This window comes from Lacerta agilis, chromosome 11 (genome assembly GCF_009819535.1).
Source record: "Lacerta agilis isolate rLacAgi1 chromosome 11, rLacAgi1.pri, whole genome shotgun sequence".
Taxonomy (NCBI): Eukaryota; Metazoa; Chordata; class Lepidosauria; order Squamata; family Lacertidae; genus Lacerta; species Lacerta agilis.
Window position 1 is genome coordinate 27576746 of NC_046322.1, and position 24308 is coordinate 27601053.

Here is a 24308-nt window from a genome sequence, read left to right on the forward strand (position 1 = left end):
ACTATGCAGTCTGAAGTGGCACAGTCCAGACACTGATTTGCCTTAGAAATAAAGTAGAGTTCCCATATTTCAAAAGGTGAAAATCCAGACACAAAAGTTGTTGAGTGTTTCTTTTAGTATTGCCCAAAGTTTGAGCTGCTTCTTCTTCTTTTTCTTCTTCTTCTTCTTCTTCTCTTCTTCTTCTTTTTTTGCAAAGTCTCAGAAGAAGTTTTTGTACTATTTTTAAGGAAAATCACAAAAAATGACACTGCCAACATGGGTTGCCATACATCTGGATTTTTGCAGACATTTCAGCGATTTCCACCTGGACACTGTTTCTGATGGCCGAATCCCAGCTATGTCCAGGAAATTCTGGATGTATGGCAACACTAAATAAAGTGACCATAGTACTATTGTGGAACAGTTAACTCCAAGTTTCATATGAAAAACAAGGGCAATTAATTACCTACAGATGGCTTCTGCATCAAAGTATCTGGAGTTTCTATGATCTATGACAATTATTTCATGGTGTTTATCAAGAAAGCATTCAAGCGCTGACTCAGGCGTCCGAGCTATGTTACATCTATATCCAGCTCTGTCACAAGCCCACCAAAATCCATCACTCTGTTTGTCTTCTTTCGCAAAGATCAGCAACACCTAGAAAATATAGAAGGCAATCTACTGTCGTCACACTTAAAACACCTTCCTGTACTGTGGCTTTAAACCTAATAATGTTTGTGGTTAAAATTACACTATTTGTTTTTAAAATTACTGCAACACTGCTCCCGCTCACTTTCCAAAAGTTGGCAGCATTTAAAAACATACGTTTGAATGATGGAATTTATGGATGTGCTTGCCATAAAAGCCAATATAAAACACTGTTAAATGATGAGAATAGTAACTGAAATCAGAAGCGCTATTTCCTAAATTTGGAAAGAGACTCACATAGCTGACCAACTGGCCTATTAGTAATGAAAGTGTAAGAAATCAGACCCACAATACAAGTCTAATTAATTCACAACTAGGTATGGAAACATATCATCTTGTCTTGTATTAATACTGAGCATGATTATAAATCCTGCCTTCAATATTAGCAAAAGGACTTAATATAATGTGGAATATTTTTTTAAAGCAAACTGAGAAGCATGGTTAGTAATGCTAAGACTGCTGCTCATATTATAGACCATGCAAACATTTTTAAGTTTTCCAAAGAGTTACTATTCTGGAATGCAGCCAAGGCCTTTGATTGTATGGAATGGCTTTCTTTACGAAGTATTTAACACCTTCAGTGTTCAACTCAGAAATTGGTTGGGCAATATATTCATCCATGGTACCTACAGTTTCATTCAATTCAGAATTGACAAACACTACTCAGAGACAAAGTGAATGAGTCAGGGGCTAATAAAGTATATGGTGGGGAGGACCTGGGCTTCACCCTAACCTCTCCCATTCTACGGTACTTTTAATAATATCCTCATCATTCTAGCAGGTAATATTCAATATTATGTTACCATATCTCCCATTCAGAACTGTACATACAGTGCCCAAATGGCCATATTCTAGATATTTTTTGTGGATTTCTGCTTCCATGGGTTGTCACTCATGCATCTTTAAAGAATTATGTGCGCTCAAATATCTGTACATTTTTGTAGTGTCTCTGTGGTAGATCTGCCAATCCCAAGGCAGTGACAAGATGAGAACTGCTTTCTGATGTGCTGAGTGAGAAAGCAACACTGTAAATAATTCATGATTTTTCACGAGAGCGCTTTAAAAAGGAAATATGTTGTCATGTTTGTGACATTTATTAGTCGTTTTCAAATTTATATAGCCAGCAACATAGAAATTGAACTGCTCTGTTTTGAAATACACAAATTATTAAATCACAGCAATCGCCAGGGCTGGTACAGGTGGGGTTAGACCGTCATCTCAGGTGGTGGGAGCCCCACTGGCACTAATTTTAGACAACATCTCACCAAAATTGCATAAGATCTCACTTGAAATCCACAAGATCTGCGCCTGAAACCAGTGCCAGTGCTGGCACTGATGCTCCAGCAGTGGCAGATGTAGTGGGTCGTGCAGCACTTTTGCTTTAGAATAAATATAATACAAGAAAGAAAAGATTCGTTGTTTATCAAAAATTGAGAAGAACTGTTCAAAGTACCCAGCTAGAACTCTTTTAGCATAAAATGTACAAAGTTTCAAGTTCAGTTTATTTCATATGAATAGACTGTCCTGTTAGTATCCTTGGGACATCCTGTGTATATGTTAAGGAAGGAAAGATTTGTTCTTCTTAGCTGGTTTCTGTCTGTGGTTTCTGACGACTGTGTTTTGCCATGGCGTCACCATGTGAAAGTCAATGCATTTAATGTGCAGGTTGGCAAGGTGACCTTGATTTTGTGTTATCTAAAGCTATCTGAAGGGCTGACTTCCCAACAATAAGTGATATGATGATTAATACTACTGTTGCACCACCACAAACGTCAGCATATGACTAATCTGTTAAGAAAGCTGAGTGCTTGTGGCTGTAGACTATTAATGTACTTCAAAAAGTTCTAAGACAAGACAGTGTGGCACGTGAAACTTAACTAGGCAGAAAAGTTCTATTTTTTTTAAACTTTGCTTAACTGGTTCTTTCTGTACAGACCAGTCACACCTAGTAAATAGCTCTTGAATCTGTGGAACTAAGGAATTCCTCTAGAAAGCATTAGAACCATGGGGTCAATTCGGTACCAAATGCTCAGGCTTCAGTGCCAAAACCTGCTCTAGCCTTCTCCCCCCACCCTTCCATGCTACCTTCTCACAGGGAGGGGGAGGTCGGGGAGATATCCAAACATGCCACTTGCCACCTGCATTCTGAAACTGAATTGTCCCAGTCAGACTCTTCCCCTCCCTGCCCTGACTATGTGGATTGGCTCTCAGGAAGATTAATTAAAACAGAAATCTGGCAGCTCTGCTTGGAAATGGGAAGCAAGTAAAAAGTAATTCCTTTCTATAATAAAAAGCTTCAGCACTAGCATTAAAATTGAAAGCAGAGGTTTTAAGTACTTTTCTATACCATAGGCAATTACCCAGTGAAATTTGTTGCTGCAGAATATTATGGCCTATAATGAAAAAGTTGCTTGATAGGTCAGTCTTTGGTACTTGTCCTGACAGCCCGAAGTACAACTTCCACTTTTGAGAGAGAGCCTGACTGGGATGATGCTGGAGACTAAGAACTGAGGACGGAAAGTACAAATTTGCAGTTGTTTTAATGCTAATGCCGGAGGTGGTATCCACTAAAGTAGTTCAGTTTCCACAAAATCTGTGCACAGAACTTCTTCTCCTCTCCTTAAAAAAGGTAAAGGGACCCCTGACCATTAGGTCCAGTCGTGTCTGACTCTGGGGTTGCGGCACTCATCTCACGTTACTGGCCGAGGGAGCCCGGTATACAGCTCCGGGTCATGTGGCCAGCATGATTAAGCCACTTCTGGCGAACCAGAGCAGCACACGGAAATGCCATTTACCTTCCCGCTGGAGTGGTACCTATTTATCTACTTGCACTTGACGTGCTTTCGAACTGCTAGGTGGGCAGGAGCAGGGACTGAGCAATGGGAGCTCACCCCGTTGCGGGGATTCAAACCGCTGACCTTCTGATCAACAAGCCGTAGGCTCTGTGGTTTAACCCACAGCGCCACCCGCGTCCCTCTTCTTGCGCGCTGCATAAGTCTGTTCTGGGGATAATATCCATCCATGCAGAGCAGATTTTGAGGAGGGCATAGAGGCATCATTGCACTAGCAGAACCTCATGGATACCACTCAATATTCCCAGAAAATGATACCATCAGATATTACTTTTTATTTATAATTTTCAAGTAAGGCAAGCTGGTTCAGAAATTGAATATCACACAATTTATTGAATCTTTGTACTGGTTTTCCAAACAATCTATTAGCTCCACAGTCATCCTAATAATAAAGGTTTAAAATGTATAGATCTTTTTTACATATACAGAATGTGTATGGTTTAACTTGTGTATTTTCCTGAGCTGAAGGATTGTAGCAGTTAGCTGAACCTTAATACTGAACTTAATAGTTGTTACTAAAATGAAAAAAATGTCCTACCTGAATAGGATCTTGTGTCAGCCTCATGGGCCCAATTTCTGTCTCGGTTGCTGAAGCCTGCTAAATGAAACAGTGTTTAAGATTTCTGTGCCAGTGTCAGACCATGTTAATAGCATTTATCTGAATATATTACACAAAAATAAAAAGAGAATATAATTAATACAAAACAAACATGAACAATGAGAAGTTTTACCCGAGGCTTGGTTCACGACGTGGCCTGGTGACCAGGGTATGTATGTGGCAGGTACCAGAATGACCCTTGGGATTCTGCACATTTATCCCACAGCATCCATGTCCAGACTCTAATGCTTATTACAGTGGTGGTAGCGGAATTCAAGATCAAGGTTCACAGCAAAGGACTGTAAACTAGTCCCCAATGTCAGTCCGAACTAGGCTACAAAGGCATATGATCCCAACAAATGACTAACTTTCAATGCCCTAGCAAGCTGAGCCTTTTGAAAAGCCTAAATTTCCAATCTACAGTAGTTTCATTAGGACCCTAAATGCCTTTAGAATGAATTAATATTTAAATATGAGTGACATAGCCACATGGCAGACTAGCATTGTCCTGTAAGTAAGGAGTAAGTCCAATTGACATCCGTGAGACTTATTTCCTAAGAAAAATGCGTAAGATTGAGTTTGTGCATAATATATATTAATTCCAAGCTGGGATGTACTGTATTTCGGTTCCAACCCATGTTCTTCCATACACCACTGTTTCTCTTCCGATGTAGTATGGTGTCCAATAAAAACTACACTATTTCTCTCACTGTCCACTGTGGTGGAATTTTACATAATTATGTAATTAAGTACATTATCCACACAATTCATTAAATGCAAAGGTAATTCATTTCAGGTGCAAAGAAAACACAATACAAATGGGGGGAAGTAATCAACAACATATCATTGGCAGGTTGAAAACAGCAGCAGAAGCAGCAAATACGATTGTATTCTCTGGTTTTATTTCTGCTCTGGACATAGGGCAAATAAGCAAACAGCAATTTCTTACCTTCATAGGATCTCCTTTGGAAAATGAATTTATCTTGTAGCTTTCGGTGGACGCACCTGTGTCTATATACTGGTAGTTTATTATTTTATTATGCATACCTGAGCCACTACTGCAATGTGGTTCAGGTTGGCCTATGTAGTGAACGATGGCTGTGAAAATGATGGTTCCATTCACCTTCAGTGAATGGAAATTAATATTAAAGATGTTGTGAAAGTTATGAATGTGGGTATATGTGAGAGTCAAACTCCTCCAGCTTTTGCTCAGAGACAGAGATGCTCACTACTTCAGTTTCCAAAGGGGGAAGTAAAGTGCTTCATAGTCTTAGCATAATAATATCCTTCCCGAAACAGCTCTCAAGCAAATCTAGTAAGAATACTTAATACAGTCATACCTCGGGTTACGGCCACTTCGGTTACATTTTTCGGGTTACGAACTCCGCTAACCCAGAAGTGTTTTTCGTTGCAAGTGCATTCTGCACAGTTTGCGCATGTGCAAAATCGCCGTTTGGGTTACGTACTTTTTGGGTTACAACGGCACCCCGGAACCAATTAAGTACGTAACCCGAGGTACCACTGTATTTGACTCATAACCTGACCCATGATCTGCCTTCAGCTCTGCTCTCTTAGTGGAATCCAGATGCAAGTTACATTCTTTATTTATTCTAATATTAATAATACCATCCTTGATTAGCTCAACTCTGGCTCTCAAAGTGAGTTACAGAAAAAGCACAATACTGTTTGTACCCCACCCCAGTCACGGAGCACTGCGAGATTCCAGACGCTTACCCAGGGTTCGTGTTTCCTTTGTGAATGAGGCACAGCAGAGACTGTGGTGTCTTTATGAAATATGGTTCGTTTACACATATATACAACCTGAGCCTACTATGAAGGGGTTTACAGCATTAACACCCCAAAAGTGTCTTGTTTCTCCCACAGCCGCATCCTTGGATCAAACAGAAACCAAACATTGTTCTGCCTCTCTTTCTCCAGCTTGCTGCTTTCCTTCCTAGGTCCCATCACTGCTACCTCTGCTCCAAACTCTGGCTTTATCTCCTGAGGGAGAGGAGCCTGCCTATTTGCTGCCTCGCATCCAGCACCTTAATCCCCTTTAATGGCTCATCACCCAAGCTATCATCTCATCAGGAGGCTAGCCTGGCTTTTCCAATAATTAGAAGCCTTGATTACATTCTAACACTTGCTGGATCCAGGGATTAGAGGAGTTCTGGCACCCAGTTCACCACCCCAAACTCATAAAAAATACAGCTAATTTCCATGGGAATTAGGTGCACTTCACTAATATTGTCAACAGTACCCAGCAAAGTATTTACAATCGCTATGGTTCACTCGAACAGTACAGTGGTACCTCTGGTTAAGAACTTAATTCGTTTCCGGAGGTCTGTTCTTAACTGAAGCACCACTTTAGCTAATGGGGCCTCCTGCTGCCGCCAGCGCGCAACCACACAATTTCTGTTCTCATCCTGAGGTAAAGTTCTTAACCCAAGGTACTACTTCCGGGTTAGCAGAGTCTATAACCTGAAGTGTTTGTAACCCAAAGCGTTTGTAACCCGAGGTACCACTGTGCTTCAAAGGGCTGTGGCTGTACGACACACAGCAACAATACAAAATTATCACACTGCGAAATTTCTGTTGACTTTTGCCCAGCCTTTTAAATTAATATTACTGTGAGATAAACTGCACCAAGCTTTTCTCACAACGGCAGACTTTACTTACCTGTTGCTTCCTGAGTGGAACACAGAAAGCTGCCTTATGCAATGTCAAATGAATGGTCCTTCTAACTCAGGAATGCCTATACTAACTGGCAGCAGCTCGTCAGTGGTCTCCCCCAGCACTAGTTGGAGGTGTCAAAGATTCAGCCTGGGATTTTTTACATGCAAAATATGTGCTCTATCATTGAGCTACAGTCCTTGTGTTGGTCATTCTGAAAGCTTCCCTTACTTCTCTGTTTGGTTCTTCCCAGTCATTTCTCTTTGAAATCTGTAGACCTGGTTTGAGCACCTAAAGCCTTTGGTTTGCTGTGATCGCACACATAGTTCTATCATAATATATGGATGGGAATCTCCCTATGCATAGGGCAAGAGGAAGGAAGGAGGCCGTATCTGGGTTTGGCCCTGGAAGATTACTCCAGGGGCCTTCCTGCTGTCTGCTCTTGTGGCTGTGTGGTTAAGAGTGTTTTGCTCTGTGGAGTGGAGGAACTGGGTTCCCTACATTTTCCCATATGAAGTAATTTCCCTTTGCATTAGTGCTCCTTCCTTCTTTGGCAGTGCTCCTTCCTTCTTTGGCAGCCCAGGTAGTGTGGTTGCTGACCTTGAGCCAGACATCCTGGAGAGTGAAGCCAAATGGGCCTTAGAAAGCCTTGCTAACAACAAGGCCAGTGGAAGTGATGATATTCCAGCTGAACTATTTAAAATCCTAAAAGATGATGCTGTTAAGGTGCTACACTCAATATGCCAACAAGTTTGGAAAACTCAGCAGTGGCCAGAGGATTGGAGAAGATCAGTTTACATCCCAATCCCAAAGAAGGGCAGTGCCAAAGAATGCTCTAACTACCGCACAATTGCACTCATTTCACACGCTAGCAAGGTTATGCTTAAAATTCTACAAGGCAGGCTTAAGCAGTATGTGGACCGAGAACTCCCAGAAGTGCAAGCTGGATTCGAAGGGGCAGAGGAACCAGAGACCAAATTGCAAACATGCGCTGGATTATGGAGAAAGCTAGAGAGTTCCAGAAAAACATCTACTTCTGCTTCATTGACTACGCAAAAGCATTTGACTGTGTCGACCACAGCAAACTATGGAAAGTTCTTAAGAAATGGGAGTGCCGGATCACCTCATCTGTCTCCTGAGAAATCTCTATTTGGGACAAGAAGCTACAGTTAGAACTGGATATGGAATAACTGATTGGTTCAAAATTGGGAAAGGAGTACGACAAGGCTGTATATTGTCTCCCTGCTTATTTAACTTATATGCAGAATTCATCATTGCGAAAGGCTGGTTGGATGAATCCCAACCGGAATTAAGATTGCCGGAAAAAATATCAACAACCTCAGATATTGCTGATGATACAACCTTGATGGCAGAAAGTGAGGAGGAATTGAAGAACCTTTTAATGAGGGTGAAAGAGGAAAGCGCAAAATATGGTCTGAAGCTCAACATCAAAAAAACTAAGATCATGGCCACTGGTCCCATCACCTCCTGGCAAATAGAAGGGGAAGAAATGGAGGCAGTGAGAGATTTCACTTTCTTGGGTTCCATGATCACTGCAGATGGTGACAGCAGTCACGAAATTAGAAGACGCCTGCTTCTTGGGAGAAAAGCAATGACAAACCTAGACAGCATCTTAAAAAGCAAAGACATCACCTTGCCAACAAAGGTCCGTATAGTTAAAGCTATGGTTTTCCCAGTAGTAATGTACGGAAGTGAGAGCTGGACCATCAAGAAGGCTGATCGCCGAAGAATTGATGCTTTTGAATATGGTGCTGGAGGAGACTCTTGAGAGTCCCATGGACTGCAAGAAGATCAAACCTATCCATTCTCAAGGAATCGGCCCTGAGTGCTCACTAGAAGGACAGATCCTGAAGTTGAGGCTCCAGTACTTTGGCCACCCTCATGAGAAGAGAAGACTCCCTGAAAAGACCCTGATGTTGGGAAAGATGGAGGGCACAAGGAGAAGGGGACGACAGAGGATGAGATGGTTGGACAGTATTCTCGAAGCTACTAACATGAGTTTGGCCAAACTGCGGGAGGCAGTGAAGGATAGGCGTGCCTGGCGTGCTCTGGTCCATGGGGTCACGAAGAGTCAGACACGACTGAACGACTGAACAACAACAACAAATGTTCAGATGAGTTCTAATCAGTGCTGGAGCACCATCCCTGCTGACTTAGTGGCTGGAGGAGCCCAGTCTATGTGTGCCTGGAATGGGCTTTCCTTCAGGCACTAGCCTTCAGGCATTCCTCTGTACCTTTCAGTTCCTTATGCTCCTCTGCACCTTTTGCTGTATCTCAGCTCTATTTCATTTGAAGCCACAGCTGTGTAGCAACTCCCAGGACAGCTCAATGGACTGGCTCCCGTGTTGCTTCAGCAATGTGTGAAGGAGGCACAGATGACTGTGTTACCTCTTACCACCTGGCAGCTCACACTGGTGTGGGAATCAACAAAATTATTAGAACAACTTCTAATCTAATCCTTATCTCCACTTAAAATGACCAGGAGCCTTGACAGTCACTGCCAGTCAGAGCAGGCAATACTAGCCTATATGGACAAATTGTTACTTGCTTTACCTCATGTCCCCACTGAACCACTTTGAACTGCAGAACTGGCACTGTTACAGGTACCACATGATATTCACTCTGCACCTGTAAGAAATTGATATTTTCGTGTGGCAGTATCCACACTTTGCCTATTGACATCAGGCAGGCACCTTTGCTGTACTCTTTTGGCACTTTTGTTTAGGCAAGGCTATCCAGATACAGCATGTAGAACATTATACATGTTTAATCACTCTTTAGCTTAGTGCTGATTTCAATCATCTTTTGAATGTTTTTAAATACCTGTTTCAACTGCCTTTTCTTAATAAATGTAATGGTGGGTTGTTGTTGTTTCGGTAAAACATTTATAGGTTTGCATCGCATGGCAGGATGGAGTCTCAAACAGAGATGTGCTTTCCCAATCCCACATTCCCAGCATGTTTGCACTCCTGTCTCAGGGACATCTATGCTTGCTTCATCATGTCCACAAAATAGAGGATGGCAGGATCCCCAAGGATGTGCTGTACAGGGAAGGGAACTGCCTTCAGGCACCAGGCCCATTGGCAGACCAATTCAGCGTTACAAAGATATGACAAGACATGAAGGCTGGAAACATCAACCCCACCATCTGGGGACCCCCTGCAGATGACCTCAGTGCTTGGAGACAAACAGCCAGGTCATGTATCCACATCAGTGACCAGAGGAACAATGATTAAAGGGAGGAGCATAGACAAAATAAATGGTGCATCTGCAGCAGCACAACTGGACGCCCTCATCCGCCCCAGCTGCAACAAAACATGTCTCTCCTGTATCCATCTCTACAGACACAGCAGGCACTGTAACTCTGCAACTGTAACTCTCCCCCAAAGATGCACTCCTTCATTGTCTCCCGAGACAGACAGATGCCAACAACATACAGGTTTTATTACAATCAAGTGGCACATAAATTTTGTGAAATAAATAAGCTTCTACACATTACTAACATCGAACCAGGCCATGGAAGTTTTATTCTCCAATTTTTCTTTCTTTTTATTCCATGGTGTGCTCATCCTCCCCTCTATTCAAGTATGCATCCACCCACCCACATTTTAAAACCCTGTCTAAAATAATAAGGAATTTAGTGCAGGCAAGGAACATTGACACTAAATTGCTAGCAATTTAAGGCAAAACCCTAAATAGCAAGCTAATATCTGTAAGACAGCTTTAATGGAATTGATGTGCTCCTTTTCTACATCTGGCATGAAATGACAGAAGGAAGAGCACAGAGCCTTGCATTAAGGGCTAATTATTAAACAGGAGGTAAAACTTACTAGAAGTGCATTATCATAATAGTGTCTCGACATCACACAGTGATTGAGATTTATTTTTCTAGCTTAGGAATGGGCAAAAATTCTGGACAGAATCTGACTACTACCTTGGCTGAAACAAGAGGCCATTATATATATTTTTAAAAACTACTTTCTCCACAGAGAGAGATTTAATCATTAATGATTACGCATCAAATCTAAATGCATAAGAACCCAAATCTGATCACTGTCCATAACTGAGACTGAATCTAAATAAAATGAAGGAGGAAGCCAAAAAAACAAATTTCACATTTGTCCTTATCATGCTCATCATCTTAATCTTAAAATTTAATTTAGGAACAACCCCACCAAATGTGTTCATAAGTTCCTTTTTTGTTTTGCATTGCATTCTTTCCAATAATTGCTTTGATCTATATTTGTATTTTTTTTAAAAAACAAATTAAACCCCAAGGCATATGGTATCATCTACCAGTTTATATTATAGGGCAAATTATACATATTTATCTTCATAACAACTCTCTGAGCTGGTAGGGTGACACAGGTTAGGAGTGCATGATCTGCCTCCAAGTTTATCCAGTAGGCTTCATAGATAAATGGGAAATTGATCTCTGGTTTCTCAAGTCAAAGTCCAACACCTTAGCCACACTGTGGGTTGCTTTACTTTAAATTTACAACTACTCTGAAAGTAGATGAGACTAAGAGTGTGCAACTGGCCCAAGTTCACCTGATCAATTTGCATTATCAATGTATCTTTCTAAAGCCATCAGCCTATAGGTACTATATATATGGTTAATTTAACAAAAGTTGCACATTAATCTTAGGGATTATCCACACCTCCATTTGCCCTGCCACTTTCTCCCGGGGAAGCCCAGTCTTTAGCGCTGGATCAGAACAAATGGCAATCATCTTTTCCACAGATTGACATTTGTTCCGAATTGGCACTAGAGGGGTTTTCTGTGGGAAAGTGTTGGGGCAAAGGCAAAACCACTCGGACCCATGACTAGAAAGCGCGGCTCAAGCAGAAAGGCACCTGGACCCATGCTTTCTAGGCATGGGACAAGAAGTATTGTGGACAAGTCCTTAGTCTTAAAATTCTAAGATATTCTGCTACTCTGCATTGCTTATCTCACTGTGACACCAGAAGACCCAAGTCAATGCCAGTGGTACCATGAGCCCACTGTCTTCAACCCAGCTCCATTCTAACATCTGAAGAGTTCAGCCAATTGCGAGCTGCACCCACTACCTATGTGTTGTGTGAACGAGCAAGGGCAGAATACAATTAGCCAGCAAGAAGTAAAAACACATTTCTCAAGGGTTGGACTAGATGACGCTCAGGAATCCCTTTCAACTCTACAGTTGTATAATTCTGTTTCTTTATTCATTTTATACCTTCTCTTTGATGAAATCCTTGCCTGGGTAGAATTCCTACTGAAAGAATATTTGTCTTTTCTATTCCTGTTAATTTTTAATTGCTTTATCAAAGCACAGACCATGTGCTATTTGTTTTTAAAGACCTTTTGTAATTGGATGTGCCACACAGAGCCAGTTTTCCCAGAAGCCAAGAAATATTTCCTAATAATAATAATAATAAAACTTTAATAGTGCTTATTGGCTAGTTTCTGCCCTTACAATGCAGCTCTTGTTTTCATTCATATGGAAATGCTGGAGTACTTTCATTGGACTGATGCGGTAACTGGCAGTATTTATATATGCTACTATTTCCTATAAAATATTTTTTTTTGTATTGTATGCATTGTGTCAGGAAACTACAAAATGGGCTGGTATTTAAGGCATACATTAGGAATGAAATATTGATAACTATTTCTGCAGTACAAATGCACTCATTAGCTAAACAATGCTCAGAACTAATAACTATTTGAAGTACAACCTGTTAATAATGTACCAAACTTCACATTTTTCAACACTCACCCTTGCACTGGGTTTCTGTGCCCTAAAATGTTGCCTTACACACTACATGACCTTGCATTCTGTAGTGTACTGAGCCAACAGCTTCAAGTTGCTTAAGAATTTATTAAAAAATTTAGCTGTCTCTTGTAATAGGTTTCTGGTCCTCATCATCATTAAGAAAAGCTAGACTTGATATATTTTTAGATTTCCAAAGTCTGGAATATAAACCAGCATTATGAAGCATTTAAGGTAGCCTTCTTAATCCAGAAATCTCTCAGTTCTGTGCTGCCCCTGTTGTAGCACAGCATGGCAAATAGGTGTTGTTATTGATTCCTTCTAGCTCTTCTTATGTTATAATATTGCATGGTGAATTTTCAGACTCTATTATAAAAGAAGAGAGAGGTGAACGCATCTTTCCACTTCTCAAGAATACTTTAAAAAGTTATAATAGACTTATATAACAGGTTCATAATGAAGATAACTGCTGCCAGCACTTCATCATTTAACTAGCACCCCTATTTATAGAAATCCTACACAAAGCCTTCTAAGATATCTGCAAAGCAAATTGGCATAATTAAAAAGAAGGGGTAAAAAATGGTGTTCAGGAAAAAGTCTTACCACATTTTGTTAAAGTGGCTTGAGAACTTTATTTCACTTCTGATTTCAAAACCCATTCAACATACCTGCTTTAATCTGCCCTGACTATAAAAGATGGGGTTGTAATTAAACTTTAGCTGAACAAGAAAAACAAATCACCATAATGTATATATGCTGCTAAGGTTGCTGACACACCACTGTGATTTATAAGATTGCACCCGAATGGGACTATTTTTCCAGGTAGTTATGATTTACTAGTTATGATTTACTTGCAACATGAGAGCCAGATGGCATTGCAGCTGTAAGCCTGCCTATCCCACCGAAGGATAAACAACCCAGTGAAATTCCTGGCAGAGTGGTACATTTTCTCTCCACATGAATTGAAGGTAAGAGGAGAATGGTGTCACTGAAGGGTCTTCCTGTTCTTTACCATTCCTTTTAAACGAGGTGCTAAGCAATTTACAAACTCCTTCCCTCAAATGTTTGCAGAAAGTGGTAACAACAAATGCAGATTATAATGTCCAACCAAAGCCAAACTGGTTGCAAGTTGACAGCATGAGTTTTTCATGTGTTTATGTTTATATCTATCTGTTTTCATATTTACAAAATGTGATCCAGATTAAGTCACTGGCCAGTTGCATCCCCGACTACAAAGGTTTCTTGTCAGCATGCTCTGTGCGACCGGAGTACTGGATAGCCCTTTGCACTCACTTACCTACACAGTAGGGGAAACGCCATGTCTCCAAATACATACAGAGACCCAAGTGTGTATGTTAGGACACAACATCAGATAACAGAATATTACCATTTACAGTGGTACCTCGGGTTACATACGCTTCAGGTTACATACGCTTCAGGTTACATACTCCGCTAACCCAGAAATAATGCTTCAGGTTAAGAACTTTGCTTCAGGATAAGAATAGAAATCGTGCTGTGGCGGCGCAGTGGCAGTGGGAGGTCCCATTAGCTAAAGTGGTGCTTCAGGTTAAGAACAGTTTCAGGTTAAGAACAGACCTCCAGAACGAATTAAGTACGTAACCAGAGGTACCACTGTAATCTAAAGACATTCTGAATGTGTTATTTTCATGAGTCCAGAACAGGGTTGGGGAATATGCAGCACTTCAAGATGTTGTTGGAATATCCCATCATCCCTGACTATTGGCCATGCTTGCTGGGGCTGATGTGAGCAGGAGTCCAACAACATCTGGGCTATTAGAGGTTCCCCACCCCTTTTCTAGCTGTCATAGCCAGATCTTTAACTTGCTCTTTGCCAAGCATAATCTTAGACTGACTGTATGCAGCCAGGGTGAGGACCTGTGGTCCTCCAGATGTTATTGGCAATGGTCTTCCAGCCAGCATTGGCAATGGTCCAGAATGATGGGAACACCTGCAGGGCAATAGGTTTACCATCTGTTATACTGCTGTTAATTCTGAGGTCTTAATTCACAGGTACCTGGAATGGTATTTCAGACTATATTGTGGTTCCACTGAGAAAGCTGAACAGCGTCACTGTTTGAACAGCATGTAATTCCCCACCCTAAGCTAATGACTGTAGCTTTATCTATCCTACAACCCTGTTCCTGGTCCTTGCCTCATTCTGTTTCTCTAGCCCTTCCTCCAGACTACTACACACTGGCCCAGTTTGTGCCCTTAGTGTGGATGAGCAAACATGCAGGTGCCTGGAGACTGCACACCTCCTCTGGTCGTGCTGTTGCTGCACTATTGAAAGCTAAGCCATGATTTGGCCTAGTATTATGTCTGATTAAGCCCCAGGTTTTGACTGCAGCTATGATCTTTTGTCCAGAAACCCATGTTTGCTCACTCTCGCATACTCATGGTTTAATGTAGCATTACATGTGAACCAGGACACTGTCTAGTTGGGGCTGATCTTTCATTTTGGCCATTAGTCTACCTCTTTCCCATTTTTTTTTCTAATTCTGTTTTTAAATGTTGATATTAGCTTTGATTTCATGAGTCTGAGATACTGTAGCTAGAAACTCAATATCCCTTACCGATTGTGACTGGTTCCTGCCTTATTTATTCCTCACCATTCTATCCCATCTTTCCTCCAAAGAGTTCAGGGTAACATGCATTTATCCCATTTTATCTTCAGAATTCTATGCAGTACATTGGGGTGGGAGATGATAACTAGCTCCAAGTTTGCCTACTGGACTTCACTGCAAATACAGATGTGACTCTGGTCTCCCTTTTATAAGTTGAATGCCCTAATCATTACGCCACCCTAGCTGTGTATATGTTTGATCTTGCTAAATTCTATGGGCTCCCAGTCCCAGGAACTCAAAATACTTCTGGCTGCTAACAGCCTAGTCACCCATTACTGTAAACAAAAATCAATCAGGTTCCCAGAAACAGTCTAAATTTTACATATTGTTTATCCAGAATATTAAAAAGCTGTGGGGTGGGGTGGATAGACACACAGTATCCCCCACCCTTCATCCTCCACTCCTATTACAAAGTCTTGTGGCATCTTACCATAAAGACTAACATTTATTATGGCATAAGCATTTATAACCTACACTCCATCCGTTGTAGTTCATGAATATGGCATAATAAATCTGTTGATCATAGCTTGTTTTTACTGCAACAGACAAATTAACATGGCTACCACTCTGGAAACTGTCACATTTAAATTAATTCATGCTTTTGTCCTTTTGGAATACATCTTTGCATTAACCCATCTTTCTGCTGCCACATCTTGGAATATTATATTTGAATAAATGCAGGCACACTTGAGGTGCATTTTCATGAGTAAGGCAAATGGCCTGACAAAGCTAAATGCACAGAAGCCTTCGGGATGTGCTGTACCTTTGACCCTGAGCTTCAGCATTGTAGCTGCTTGCCAATACTGTACGTGAGTGTGGTCACCTATGTGCATGTACCAGAACTTGGCCAGAATGGGAGGGACCTGTAGCAGGAATGAGTCACTGGGGTGCCATGGCAACAGCTCCTTTCAGCTGCATCCCATGTGCATCCGCAGCAGCATCTCTGCCCAGCACAAGCCACAGCTTTCCAGCACCATGCTCCCTTCTCTTCCGTTCAGAGCATGAGAGGCTTTTTGCCACTGCCAGCGAAAACAGCACCATGTAGGAGACAGAAACATAGAGCGCACTATTGATGCTGCCATTTCCTTACCCCTCCTCTTTTTGTGGCTCTTGCTGCTCATCTCCTGGGAAACAAGTGAAGAGATACCCATCAGCTGCTAAAAGTCCCTTTTGGGGTGGGGCAGTCAGCCACCCCAAGTTGCCCTTTAGGAGTCAGTCAGTCAGTCAGTCAGAGAGGGAGTAAGGTGGTAAACTTGGCACAGGCTAAAGTTTCAAAAGCACACACCCACACCCCAGTGGGACACCTCCCATAGCCAGAGGCCCTCCTTGGGTGGCCATCTCAAATTAATAGCCAACATGTATTGACGGTGTCTCACTGGGGAAAAGATTTGCCAGTCAAAAGTTTCTGACTTCCAGTGCATGATAGGCCCCACTGGGGTGGATTTTAAAAATGACTATATTCGTCCAAGCCTGCTTCAAGTGGTCGCCTTGACCCCTGGTGAAGCAACGGGACACACACACACCCTTTTTTCACCTCATGCCCCCCTCATGCACCAACCCGCGCCCCTCGCCTCCTTTACCTTGACGTCGGTCTGGCTGGTCTGAGTCTCCGCCTCGACGCCACAGCAGTGGTGCACCCCGCTCCTGCCTTCTCGGCCGGGGGGCTTCCTGCGCCTGTGGGCCGGGCAGTTTGGCGGCGGCGGCGGCGGCGGCGGCGGCTGCCGGCTCTGGTAGGCGAGGACCGACGGGATGGAGTCGGCCGCGTCGGTCTTGACGAAGAGGCCGTGCAAGGTGGCGGCGGTGCCCTGCGAGATGGTGGTGGTCTGATGCGGCGAGTTGGACTCGTCCGAGTCCCGGCAGTAAATCACGCCGCTCTGCGAGACGTGGATGCTGGGAGCGCAGCCCATCCCTCCGCTGCCGCCTCGCCGCCCGTCGCGCCAAGCAAGCCGGCGGGGCCCGCGAAGCTCCCCGGGAGGAGCTGCCCAGGCGGCCGAGAGAGGCCCCCTCAGAGCTTCCAGCGCTGTTCAGCCCAGCCTAGGGAGCCGCCGCCGGCCTGGTGCCGCTGAACATCGCCTCGCCTCTCACTCGGCACAAGCGGCGCGCGCCGCCCGCCTCAAGGCGCCAAGAGGTGTTTGCTTCGCGATCTCTCTACGGCGCCCCATCGGCTCCCCGCGACGCTGCTGCCTGCTTGGCGAGGCGGGAGCCCCCGGCCGCAGAGGGGCAGCTGGAGCCCGCCGCTGCGCTCCATCAGGGCATCCTTTCATACCCCGCTCCGGGAGGCGGGAGAGGAACCCGGAAGGCTGCCCTCCTGGGGGAACTTTGCGCGCTGCTGCCCGGAGCAAAGCCTGCCTACAGCTGCGCCGCCGCCTCGCTCACCTTTCGCGGCTGCCGCAATCCCGGCTGCTCCGGTCTCTAGTGGCAGCCTCATCTCTCCTCGCCCTCATCTCTCTCTCTCTCTCTCTCTCAGCACCCGCACGCAGCCCTGCGCGCCTCTCGCGCCTACGTCTGAAGTCTGGCCACAGGCAGAGCGCCGGGCTGTTTGGCTCTGGCAACCTGTTGTTGTTTTTTTGGACTCCAACTCCCATCACCCCTGACCATTGGCCGTGCTGGTTGGGGCTGATGGGAACTGGAGTCCCACCTTCATCCGGAGGGCCACAATTTGGCCAAGCTCAATGGATCGGCAAAAGGAAATAACGAGCTGGTTAACAGGGATATGTGAGGAGCACTGCTGCTTTACTTTCTCCATAGCAATGAATGGGAACCATTTCCTTATCGTAGGGAAAAAACACTAAGGTGCAATCCAGGGAATGGAATTTCTCTAGATACTATTGACCCCTTAGACATTCATTTAGGTAATATGAATGCCCATGGGGTAGAGTGGCATAGTGATAGCAGGTCATCTGTCTGGGCAGGGTGCATTTACTGTAGTGGTGCTGCCTCCTCCTTCCCCCTGAGATCTAAGGGTATAGAGCAGTATACAAATTAATTAAATAAATTATTATTATTATTCCTCCTGATGGAATGCCTATCTGAAGAAGGCTGCTGGTGAGGTGGGGGAAAGCTGCCTTATCCCCACCTTTTGCATAGCTATCCATGTTTGGGTCAGTAGAAAGAAAAGTTGATCCTTCTACATAGCAGGATTTGAGATCTCAGGTAAACAAATCTGCTGTGTTTGCTCCATACCACTAAATGTAAAGAGGCAATGCTGAGACAAATAATCCACAGGAGACCACATGGTGGGTGTGATGTGCATCTGGGTGCATGCACACCTAGCCTCTCACCAGTGATTCCTGTGAGTGCGATGGCATAAAAGGATGCAAATCTGGCAACAACACTTTCCGGTGCCCTTTTTCATGGTTCCTTTCACTTAGCTCTGCATAAGAGGCACATCTTAGTTCTTACTTTTACACACATTTTAAAAGCACTTAGATAAAAGTGCTACAAAAGTACAGTGTGTTCCTAATAAATGATTTAAGCAGATTCCAGACATACAATACAAATCTAATAATGATGGTATGTCAACAGCTATTCCGAGAAAGACGTAGGTGTCATAATTTCCAGAAAAGTAGTCATATTCGGCTGTTGTAGCAGAAGCAACAAAGAACCTTGTAGAAGCTTAAAAGCCAAGGTATAAGTTTTCATAGACCACAGTCCACTTCATCACATGCATAAACTGGAATCTTGAATTGTGTCTGTATGCTTGCTAATTCAGAATTATGTTTCATGCATCTGATGAAGTGGACCACGAGCCACAAAAGCTTATGCTATGTTAGTCTTTCAGGTGCCACAAGAATTTATGTTGAATGTGCTATATTGGATAACAAATTGAAGATGACGCAAACAAGTATCAACCATATTACACCCTATGATTGGCAGGGGAGACATTGTCAGTATTGCTACAGCTGGGGGCTGCCTGGTTGATGACAGGGTCTTTTCAGTGGTGGTTCTCTATTTAAAATGCTTCTTTATTGTTGATGTGTTTGCCATGCTGTATTCCTTTGAGAAGAAGATGGAAACATAAACTGGATAAACAAACAAAGTGAAATATCTCAAAACTCCAGCTGTGGTATAGCAGTACTCTGCTATTCTCTTCCAAGTCTTGGAAAATAAGTGTAACAATCTTATTAACACAGACTAAGATGGGAGATGAAGTTGTCTCATCTTAGTCTGTGTTAATAAGATTGCTACAGTTATTTCCCAAGACTTGGAAGACAATAGCAGAGCACTGCTATACCAAAACTGGAGTTTTGTGATCTGTTTAAGATGTATATTGACAAGATGGAAATAATGCAGAAGGAAGCTACTGAGATAATAATGCAGATAGAATGTGTGATTTATGAGGAAGTATTGAAAGAATTTTCAAGGTGTGGAATAGAGAAAGGACAAGTGAGATTTGTGGATGGATTCAGATATTTAAAAGATGGGAGCAATTGTCTACACTATCAACAGAGAGTTCAAATAAAATGGTCCCAGCAGTCAACCAGGTCAGACATACACACAGGATAACTCAGTTGGTTAGTGTGTGGTGCTGACAATGCCAAGGTTGCAGGTTTGATCCACGTAAGGGACACCTGAATATTCCTGCATTGCAGGGGGTTGGAAAGGGGGTCCTTTCCAGCTCTGTGAGTCTATGAGTCTATATGACCCTTCACCAGCCCAGCCCAGATGTGCCACCATTCAAAGCTCCCCCTGCTGGAGTCCCATATCCTTTTCAATGGTGGGCAGTATTGCCAATTTTGAACAGTAGCCAAGCTCAACTCCTGTCTGCAGTGGCTGTCTGCTGTTTAAGTTACCCAAAATGTGAGTTGAGACTGCTGTGATTTGGCTGAAGGCAAAGCACCTAGGACTGCAGGGGGTCCCTATCTGGGGATCTGATGCAGAATAGTGGATCTGCTACTTTCTAGGGAGAGTTTGAATGCATCCACTTACGCTCTGCTTGCCTATTTGTCAACAAAGCATATTTTGCTAATATGCTGTAAGTTTCCTTGCTTTCTTGCTCCCTAGGAAACAAAATCTGGTAATACTGCCCCTGGATTTTCCCATCACTCAGGGGAGTGAGAAGCATTTAACAATAGTTTCTGGGATGATTTCCCTTACAATGGTGAGATGTCTGTACAGAAACAGAAAGACAGCAATCAGTTAAAGGATCTGCATGGGCAAAATCCCAATACTGTGCAGTAAACAAAGCTCTCAGCAAGAGAAGCTTTAAAACAGCGTCTTTGTTGTTTTTAAGAGGTTATGTTGAATATTAGTTTTGCAGCCAGAAGCTGTAAGTGCACCACACACAATAGATTAAATGGCAGTCGCAAAATAATAATTAGAAGGACAACAATGGGTTATATGCCCTAGTGGATTTGCACTAGCAGAAAAGTGAATTCACTTATACAATGTAGGGCATCCAGTTTCCCCTATATATGGCAGTCTTCTAGGCCATGTCCCCTACTGTTTCACAGGGTCCCCCAAGCCACAGGAGCATCTTTTGAGGGGTGTGGATAGAGCACAAAGGAACCATAATCTATGTCACAATCATAGCAAGTAACATAAATATATCAGATTCACATGCAACACTTAATGCTATTTATTGAGAGGTGGGGAAATCCACCAACACTTCGGCAATGTTGTTGCTAGGCATATTCTTTTTGACAACTGTCAGATTTCAATAGCCCAAGGAGGCAGATAATAGCTACCCACGTTAGCTTTCCTAGTACGTAAAACGTATAATGCCACCTTATATTTGAGCAATAGATAAAACAAACCCTGAATCCAGCACCTGCGGGCCATTGATAACACTATTCATTTGTCCCTTCTGCTCAGCTATTTAGAAAAAAAGGCATTAGTATTAATATATTTACCATCAGAACTGTGGATTTAAAGGTGTTCTATGTTAGATCTCTTTGCCAACATTCCCAATCGTCTGTCACTTTAATTTTCCTTGCTCCTTAGCAAATCTCTAGCAGCTCTGTGCCATTTTTTCGTTACCTTCCTCTGAGGCAAGTCTGTCTCCTGGTGTGTACTTCCATTCATATTAGAAGGGATTCCTATGGCAATGTAGCACTCCAAGCAAAATCAGAAGACTGATGGAAATGGTTTGGCTCTAGCTTTTCTTTCAATGCCTATTTAATTTAGAGTTGGTTTGAGCAACCCGATGTAACAGCTTTTCATCTCAGGTGACTGAAGATAACCTTCTATTATATGCTTCCAGTCATGGTCAGTTATCTCTGCCCCTCCTACTCCCACCCTCCCTAACAGTCCTCCCCTCCAATGGAACGACTGGCTCTCAAAGCATCTCTCATTTATGCTTGAGCTATAGTAAGGGGAACCAGTGCCCTTTCACATGGTCACTGTTTCCTAGAGATACAATGGCACACAGCAACATTTTATCCAACAATACTACAGGCCAGTTACAGATTACTATCTTCATGAATTAAAAACCGAGCAGGAAAAGCAGTCCATTCTGGGTCATGCCTCACAAAGATCCCCATATAAGGAGTTTGTGAGAATACGTGTTACGATTGAGGGTGCTCCAACTATGGCATGGTGGCTGCTTTTTCACAACTGCACCCTAAGTTGTTCTGGTAACATGAAATAGCAGTATATCACGTAGGAAAAGCAGATTTCATAGGATTTAATTTGTAGCTGGACCCATCCCAAAGACTCCTGGTGGTTAATTATTGCCCACATGATCAGGACAAGGCCCTGGCATGAATGTTCTTCTCTCTGTCTCACTCAGCTATGAGAAGTGTGGAAACTTTTACTCTTGGGTTAAATTAACCATAGCTTCTCATGCTGTCCAAACCCAACAATCTGTGGGTTAAATATGATTTGTTTGAAACAAGTCAGCTTCAGACATGGGTTATGAAGTTGGCATGCTTAAACAAATGATAGCTAACACTAATCACAGTTTAGGGTTGGGACAACATGCTAAACTTTGGTTAATGGAAATTGAAATTGAATGCTTCTGAACTCCTCCTTGGCGCCATGCTGGGGTGCAGTTCCTTGTCATCACACTAAAAAATGGTTTAATATAACATCTGAGCACAACCTATATGTGTAAGGCAAAAAAACCCAACACCTTACATATATTAAAACTTTACGCTCCTGCAAAATAAAGGATTTATTCTGCCTGCTGCACGTGTTAAGATGACTTGGTTTTTATTGAGTCTGTTTCGGATGCATAATGAAGTTAGTTATGTTCAACTGACTGCAGCATTAACATTGTAAGAGTCCTTTTACATCAGGACAAGCAGAATCCTGATTCACACACCATTTTGCCAGATGCTCCTGGGTAGTTTACAAGCACCCCTCTCTGTTCATCCCCAGCATCTGGCAGGGCCATCCCAAACAATTTTGCTGCTTGAGATGAAGAATAAGGTTGTGTTCCCCTACCCTCCCATTCCATGCTGACTGGACTGACATTTACTTCAACATAGGTGATGAGACATCATCCTCCATCACATCTACAGGCAGCAGACTAGTTTAGAGGCACCCAGAAACCAAAAGTGAACAAAGGCACTCTTAGCCACCACAAAGGCCTCCAGGAGCAAACCTGGGGTGAAGAACACTCCTTGATCCTTCAAGCAGAATGCAACCCAATCCACTCAGACAGCAACCCCTTTCCAAACCATTTTAGTCTCTAAGGCGCCACTATGAGACTGTCTGCTGCAACAGACTAACAGGGTTATTCCTCTAGTGGTTGTTTCAGGTAATGGATTTTGTTTACCTACCTGAGATCTTATCCAATACAAACATTTGGGAAGTTTGCTTTTCACATTTGGAACTGACTTAGGGTTGTTTTTTCCTCTGTTTTTAACTTCAGTTTCCAGCTTGCCCAGTGCCCAAAGTAGTACTTACGTGTGGGCATGCAAAAAGTTTCTATGGGAGGCCATGCGTAACCTATTAATCTGCTTTTGTTAAACAATAGCATTTGTATCCTAATTCTGTAACCATGCATGAAAAAAAATGTACCTGGGTCAACACAGAGCAATCAACAGAAACGGTATGTGTAATAAGTCATTAATATTAATAAAACTCAGAGATCACGGAAGTGTGGGGAGAGCACAACACAACTGCCAGGGATTGTTGTTAACGAAACCTGCAACTGAATTTTTGTGTGTTGGAAAAGTCAATAAATCAAAGTTGTTTGCATTCAGTGGTGGCATTTTAAAAATCTGACCATTCCTGTAATGCTGACAGACCAATACACATCTCCACCTGTGTGTGTGTGTGTGTGTGTGTGTGTGTGTGTAGTTTGGGAAGAGTTTTGCAAAAGTCCATCAAATCAAGTGAAGTGTGCAGAGTAGCAGGAACACCCACAGAGCAGCCCACTTTGTAGAACAAGCCCCACAATCCAGGCCACACCTTCTTGGTGCTTGTGCAACGGAGATCCAAGGTGGAATCTAGACACATATAAAAAAACATGAAAATGCTTTTTTTTGAATGCTATGAAAAATATATACTGAATTTGCCATAGCTTACCATTGCCATCTAGTGTCACATTTGTATAATGAACTTTACACTTAAAACATTTTATTTGCAGCTGTATAGCTGAGTCCCAAGACAGACATACTCACTAGTACGGAGGGTGTAAACAAACAGGAAGCAACAGAAAGGCAGCCCTTTAAAAAAGAATGCATATTACCTACTGTTGCAGTAAAGTAACAGGAAGGGAAACAGCTCGGTGGCAGAACATTTATTTTTTATAAACAAAATTATATGGTGATGTCATGAAAAATATATCAAAGCGGTTTATAACAATAAAAAATAAAAAGCACAAAAAATTAAAACCAAAAAATGAAGGAGTTATTCAACCTAGCCCCAATAAGAAGGAAATAACTGGGTTTTTTAGCAGCTAATATGCTCCCCAACTTCTAATGGTCTAGCGTCCCATTCCTAAACAGATAATGGTGTTGTGGAAATCATTCTTCCCCATTTGCCTTTATTTGTTGGCAAACATGTGACTCAAGCAAGCAAGCCAAGCCACATATTACATGGAAAGGCAACCAGCCTTACTCCCAAAGTCACCAGCCAATCTAACCTAGGGGAGGAAAATCTCTCACTACCAACTATGGCACTGAACATACCC

The 24308-nt window shown here is 42.7% G+C and overlaps 1 protein-coding gene across 1 annotated transcript in view; it reads right to left on the bottom strand.

Moving 5' to 3' along the window:
- The window catches only part of PDE8B (phosphodiesterase 8B), a 42122-nt gene extending 24896 nt beyond the window's left edge, over positions 1 to 17226 (bottom strand). The window contains 3 exon segments of the mRNA XM_033163608.1: positions 446 to 636; positions 4078 to 4137; positions 16807 to 17226. Of these exon segments, the coding sequence (XP_033019499.1) occupies positions 446 to 636; positions 4078 to 4137; positions 16807 to 17133 (578 nt within the window). The 5' untranslated portion in view covers positions 17134 to 17226.
- Between the last annotated feature and the right edge of the window lie 7082 nt (positions 17227 to 24308).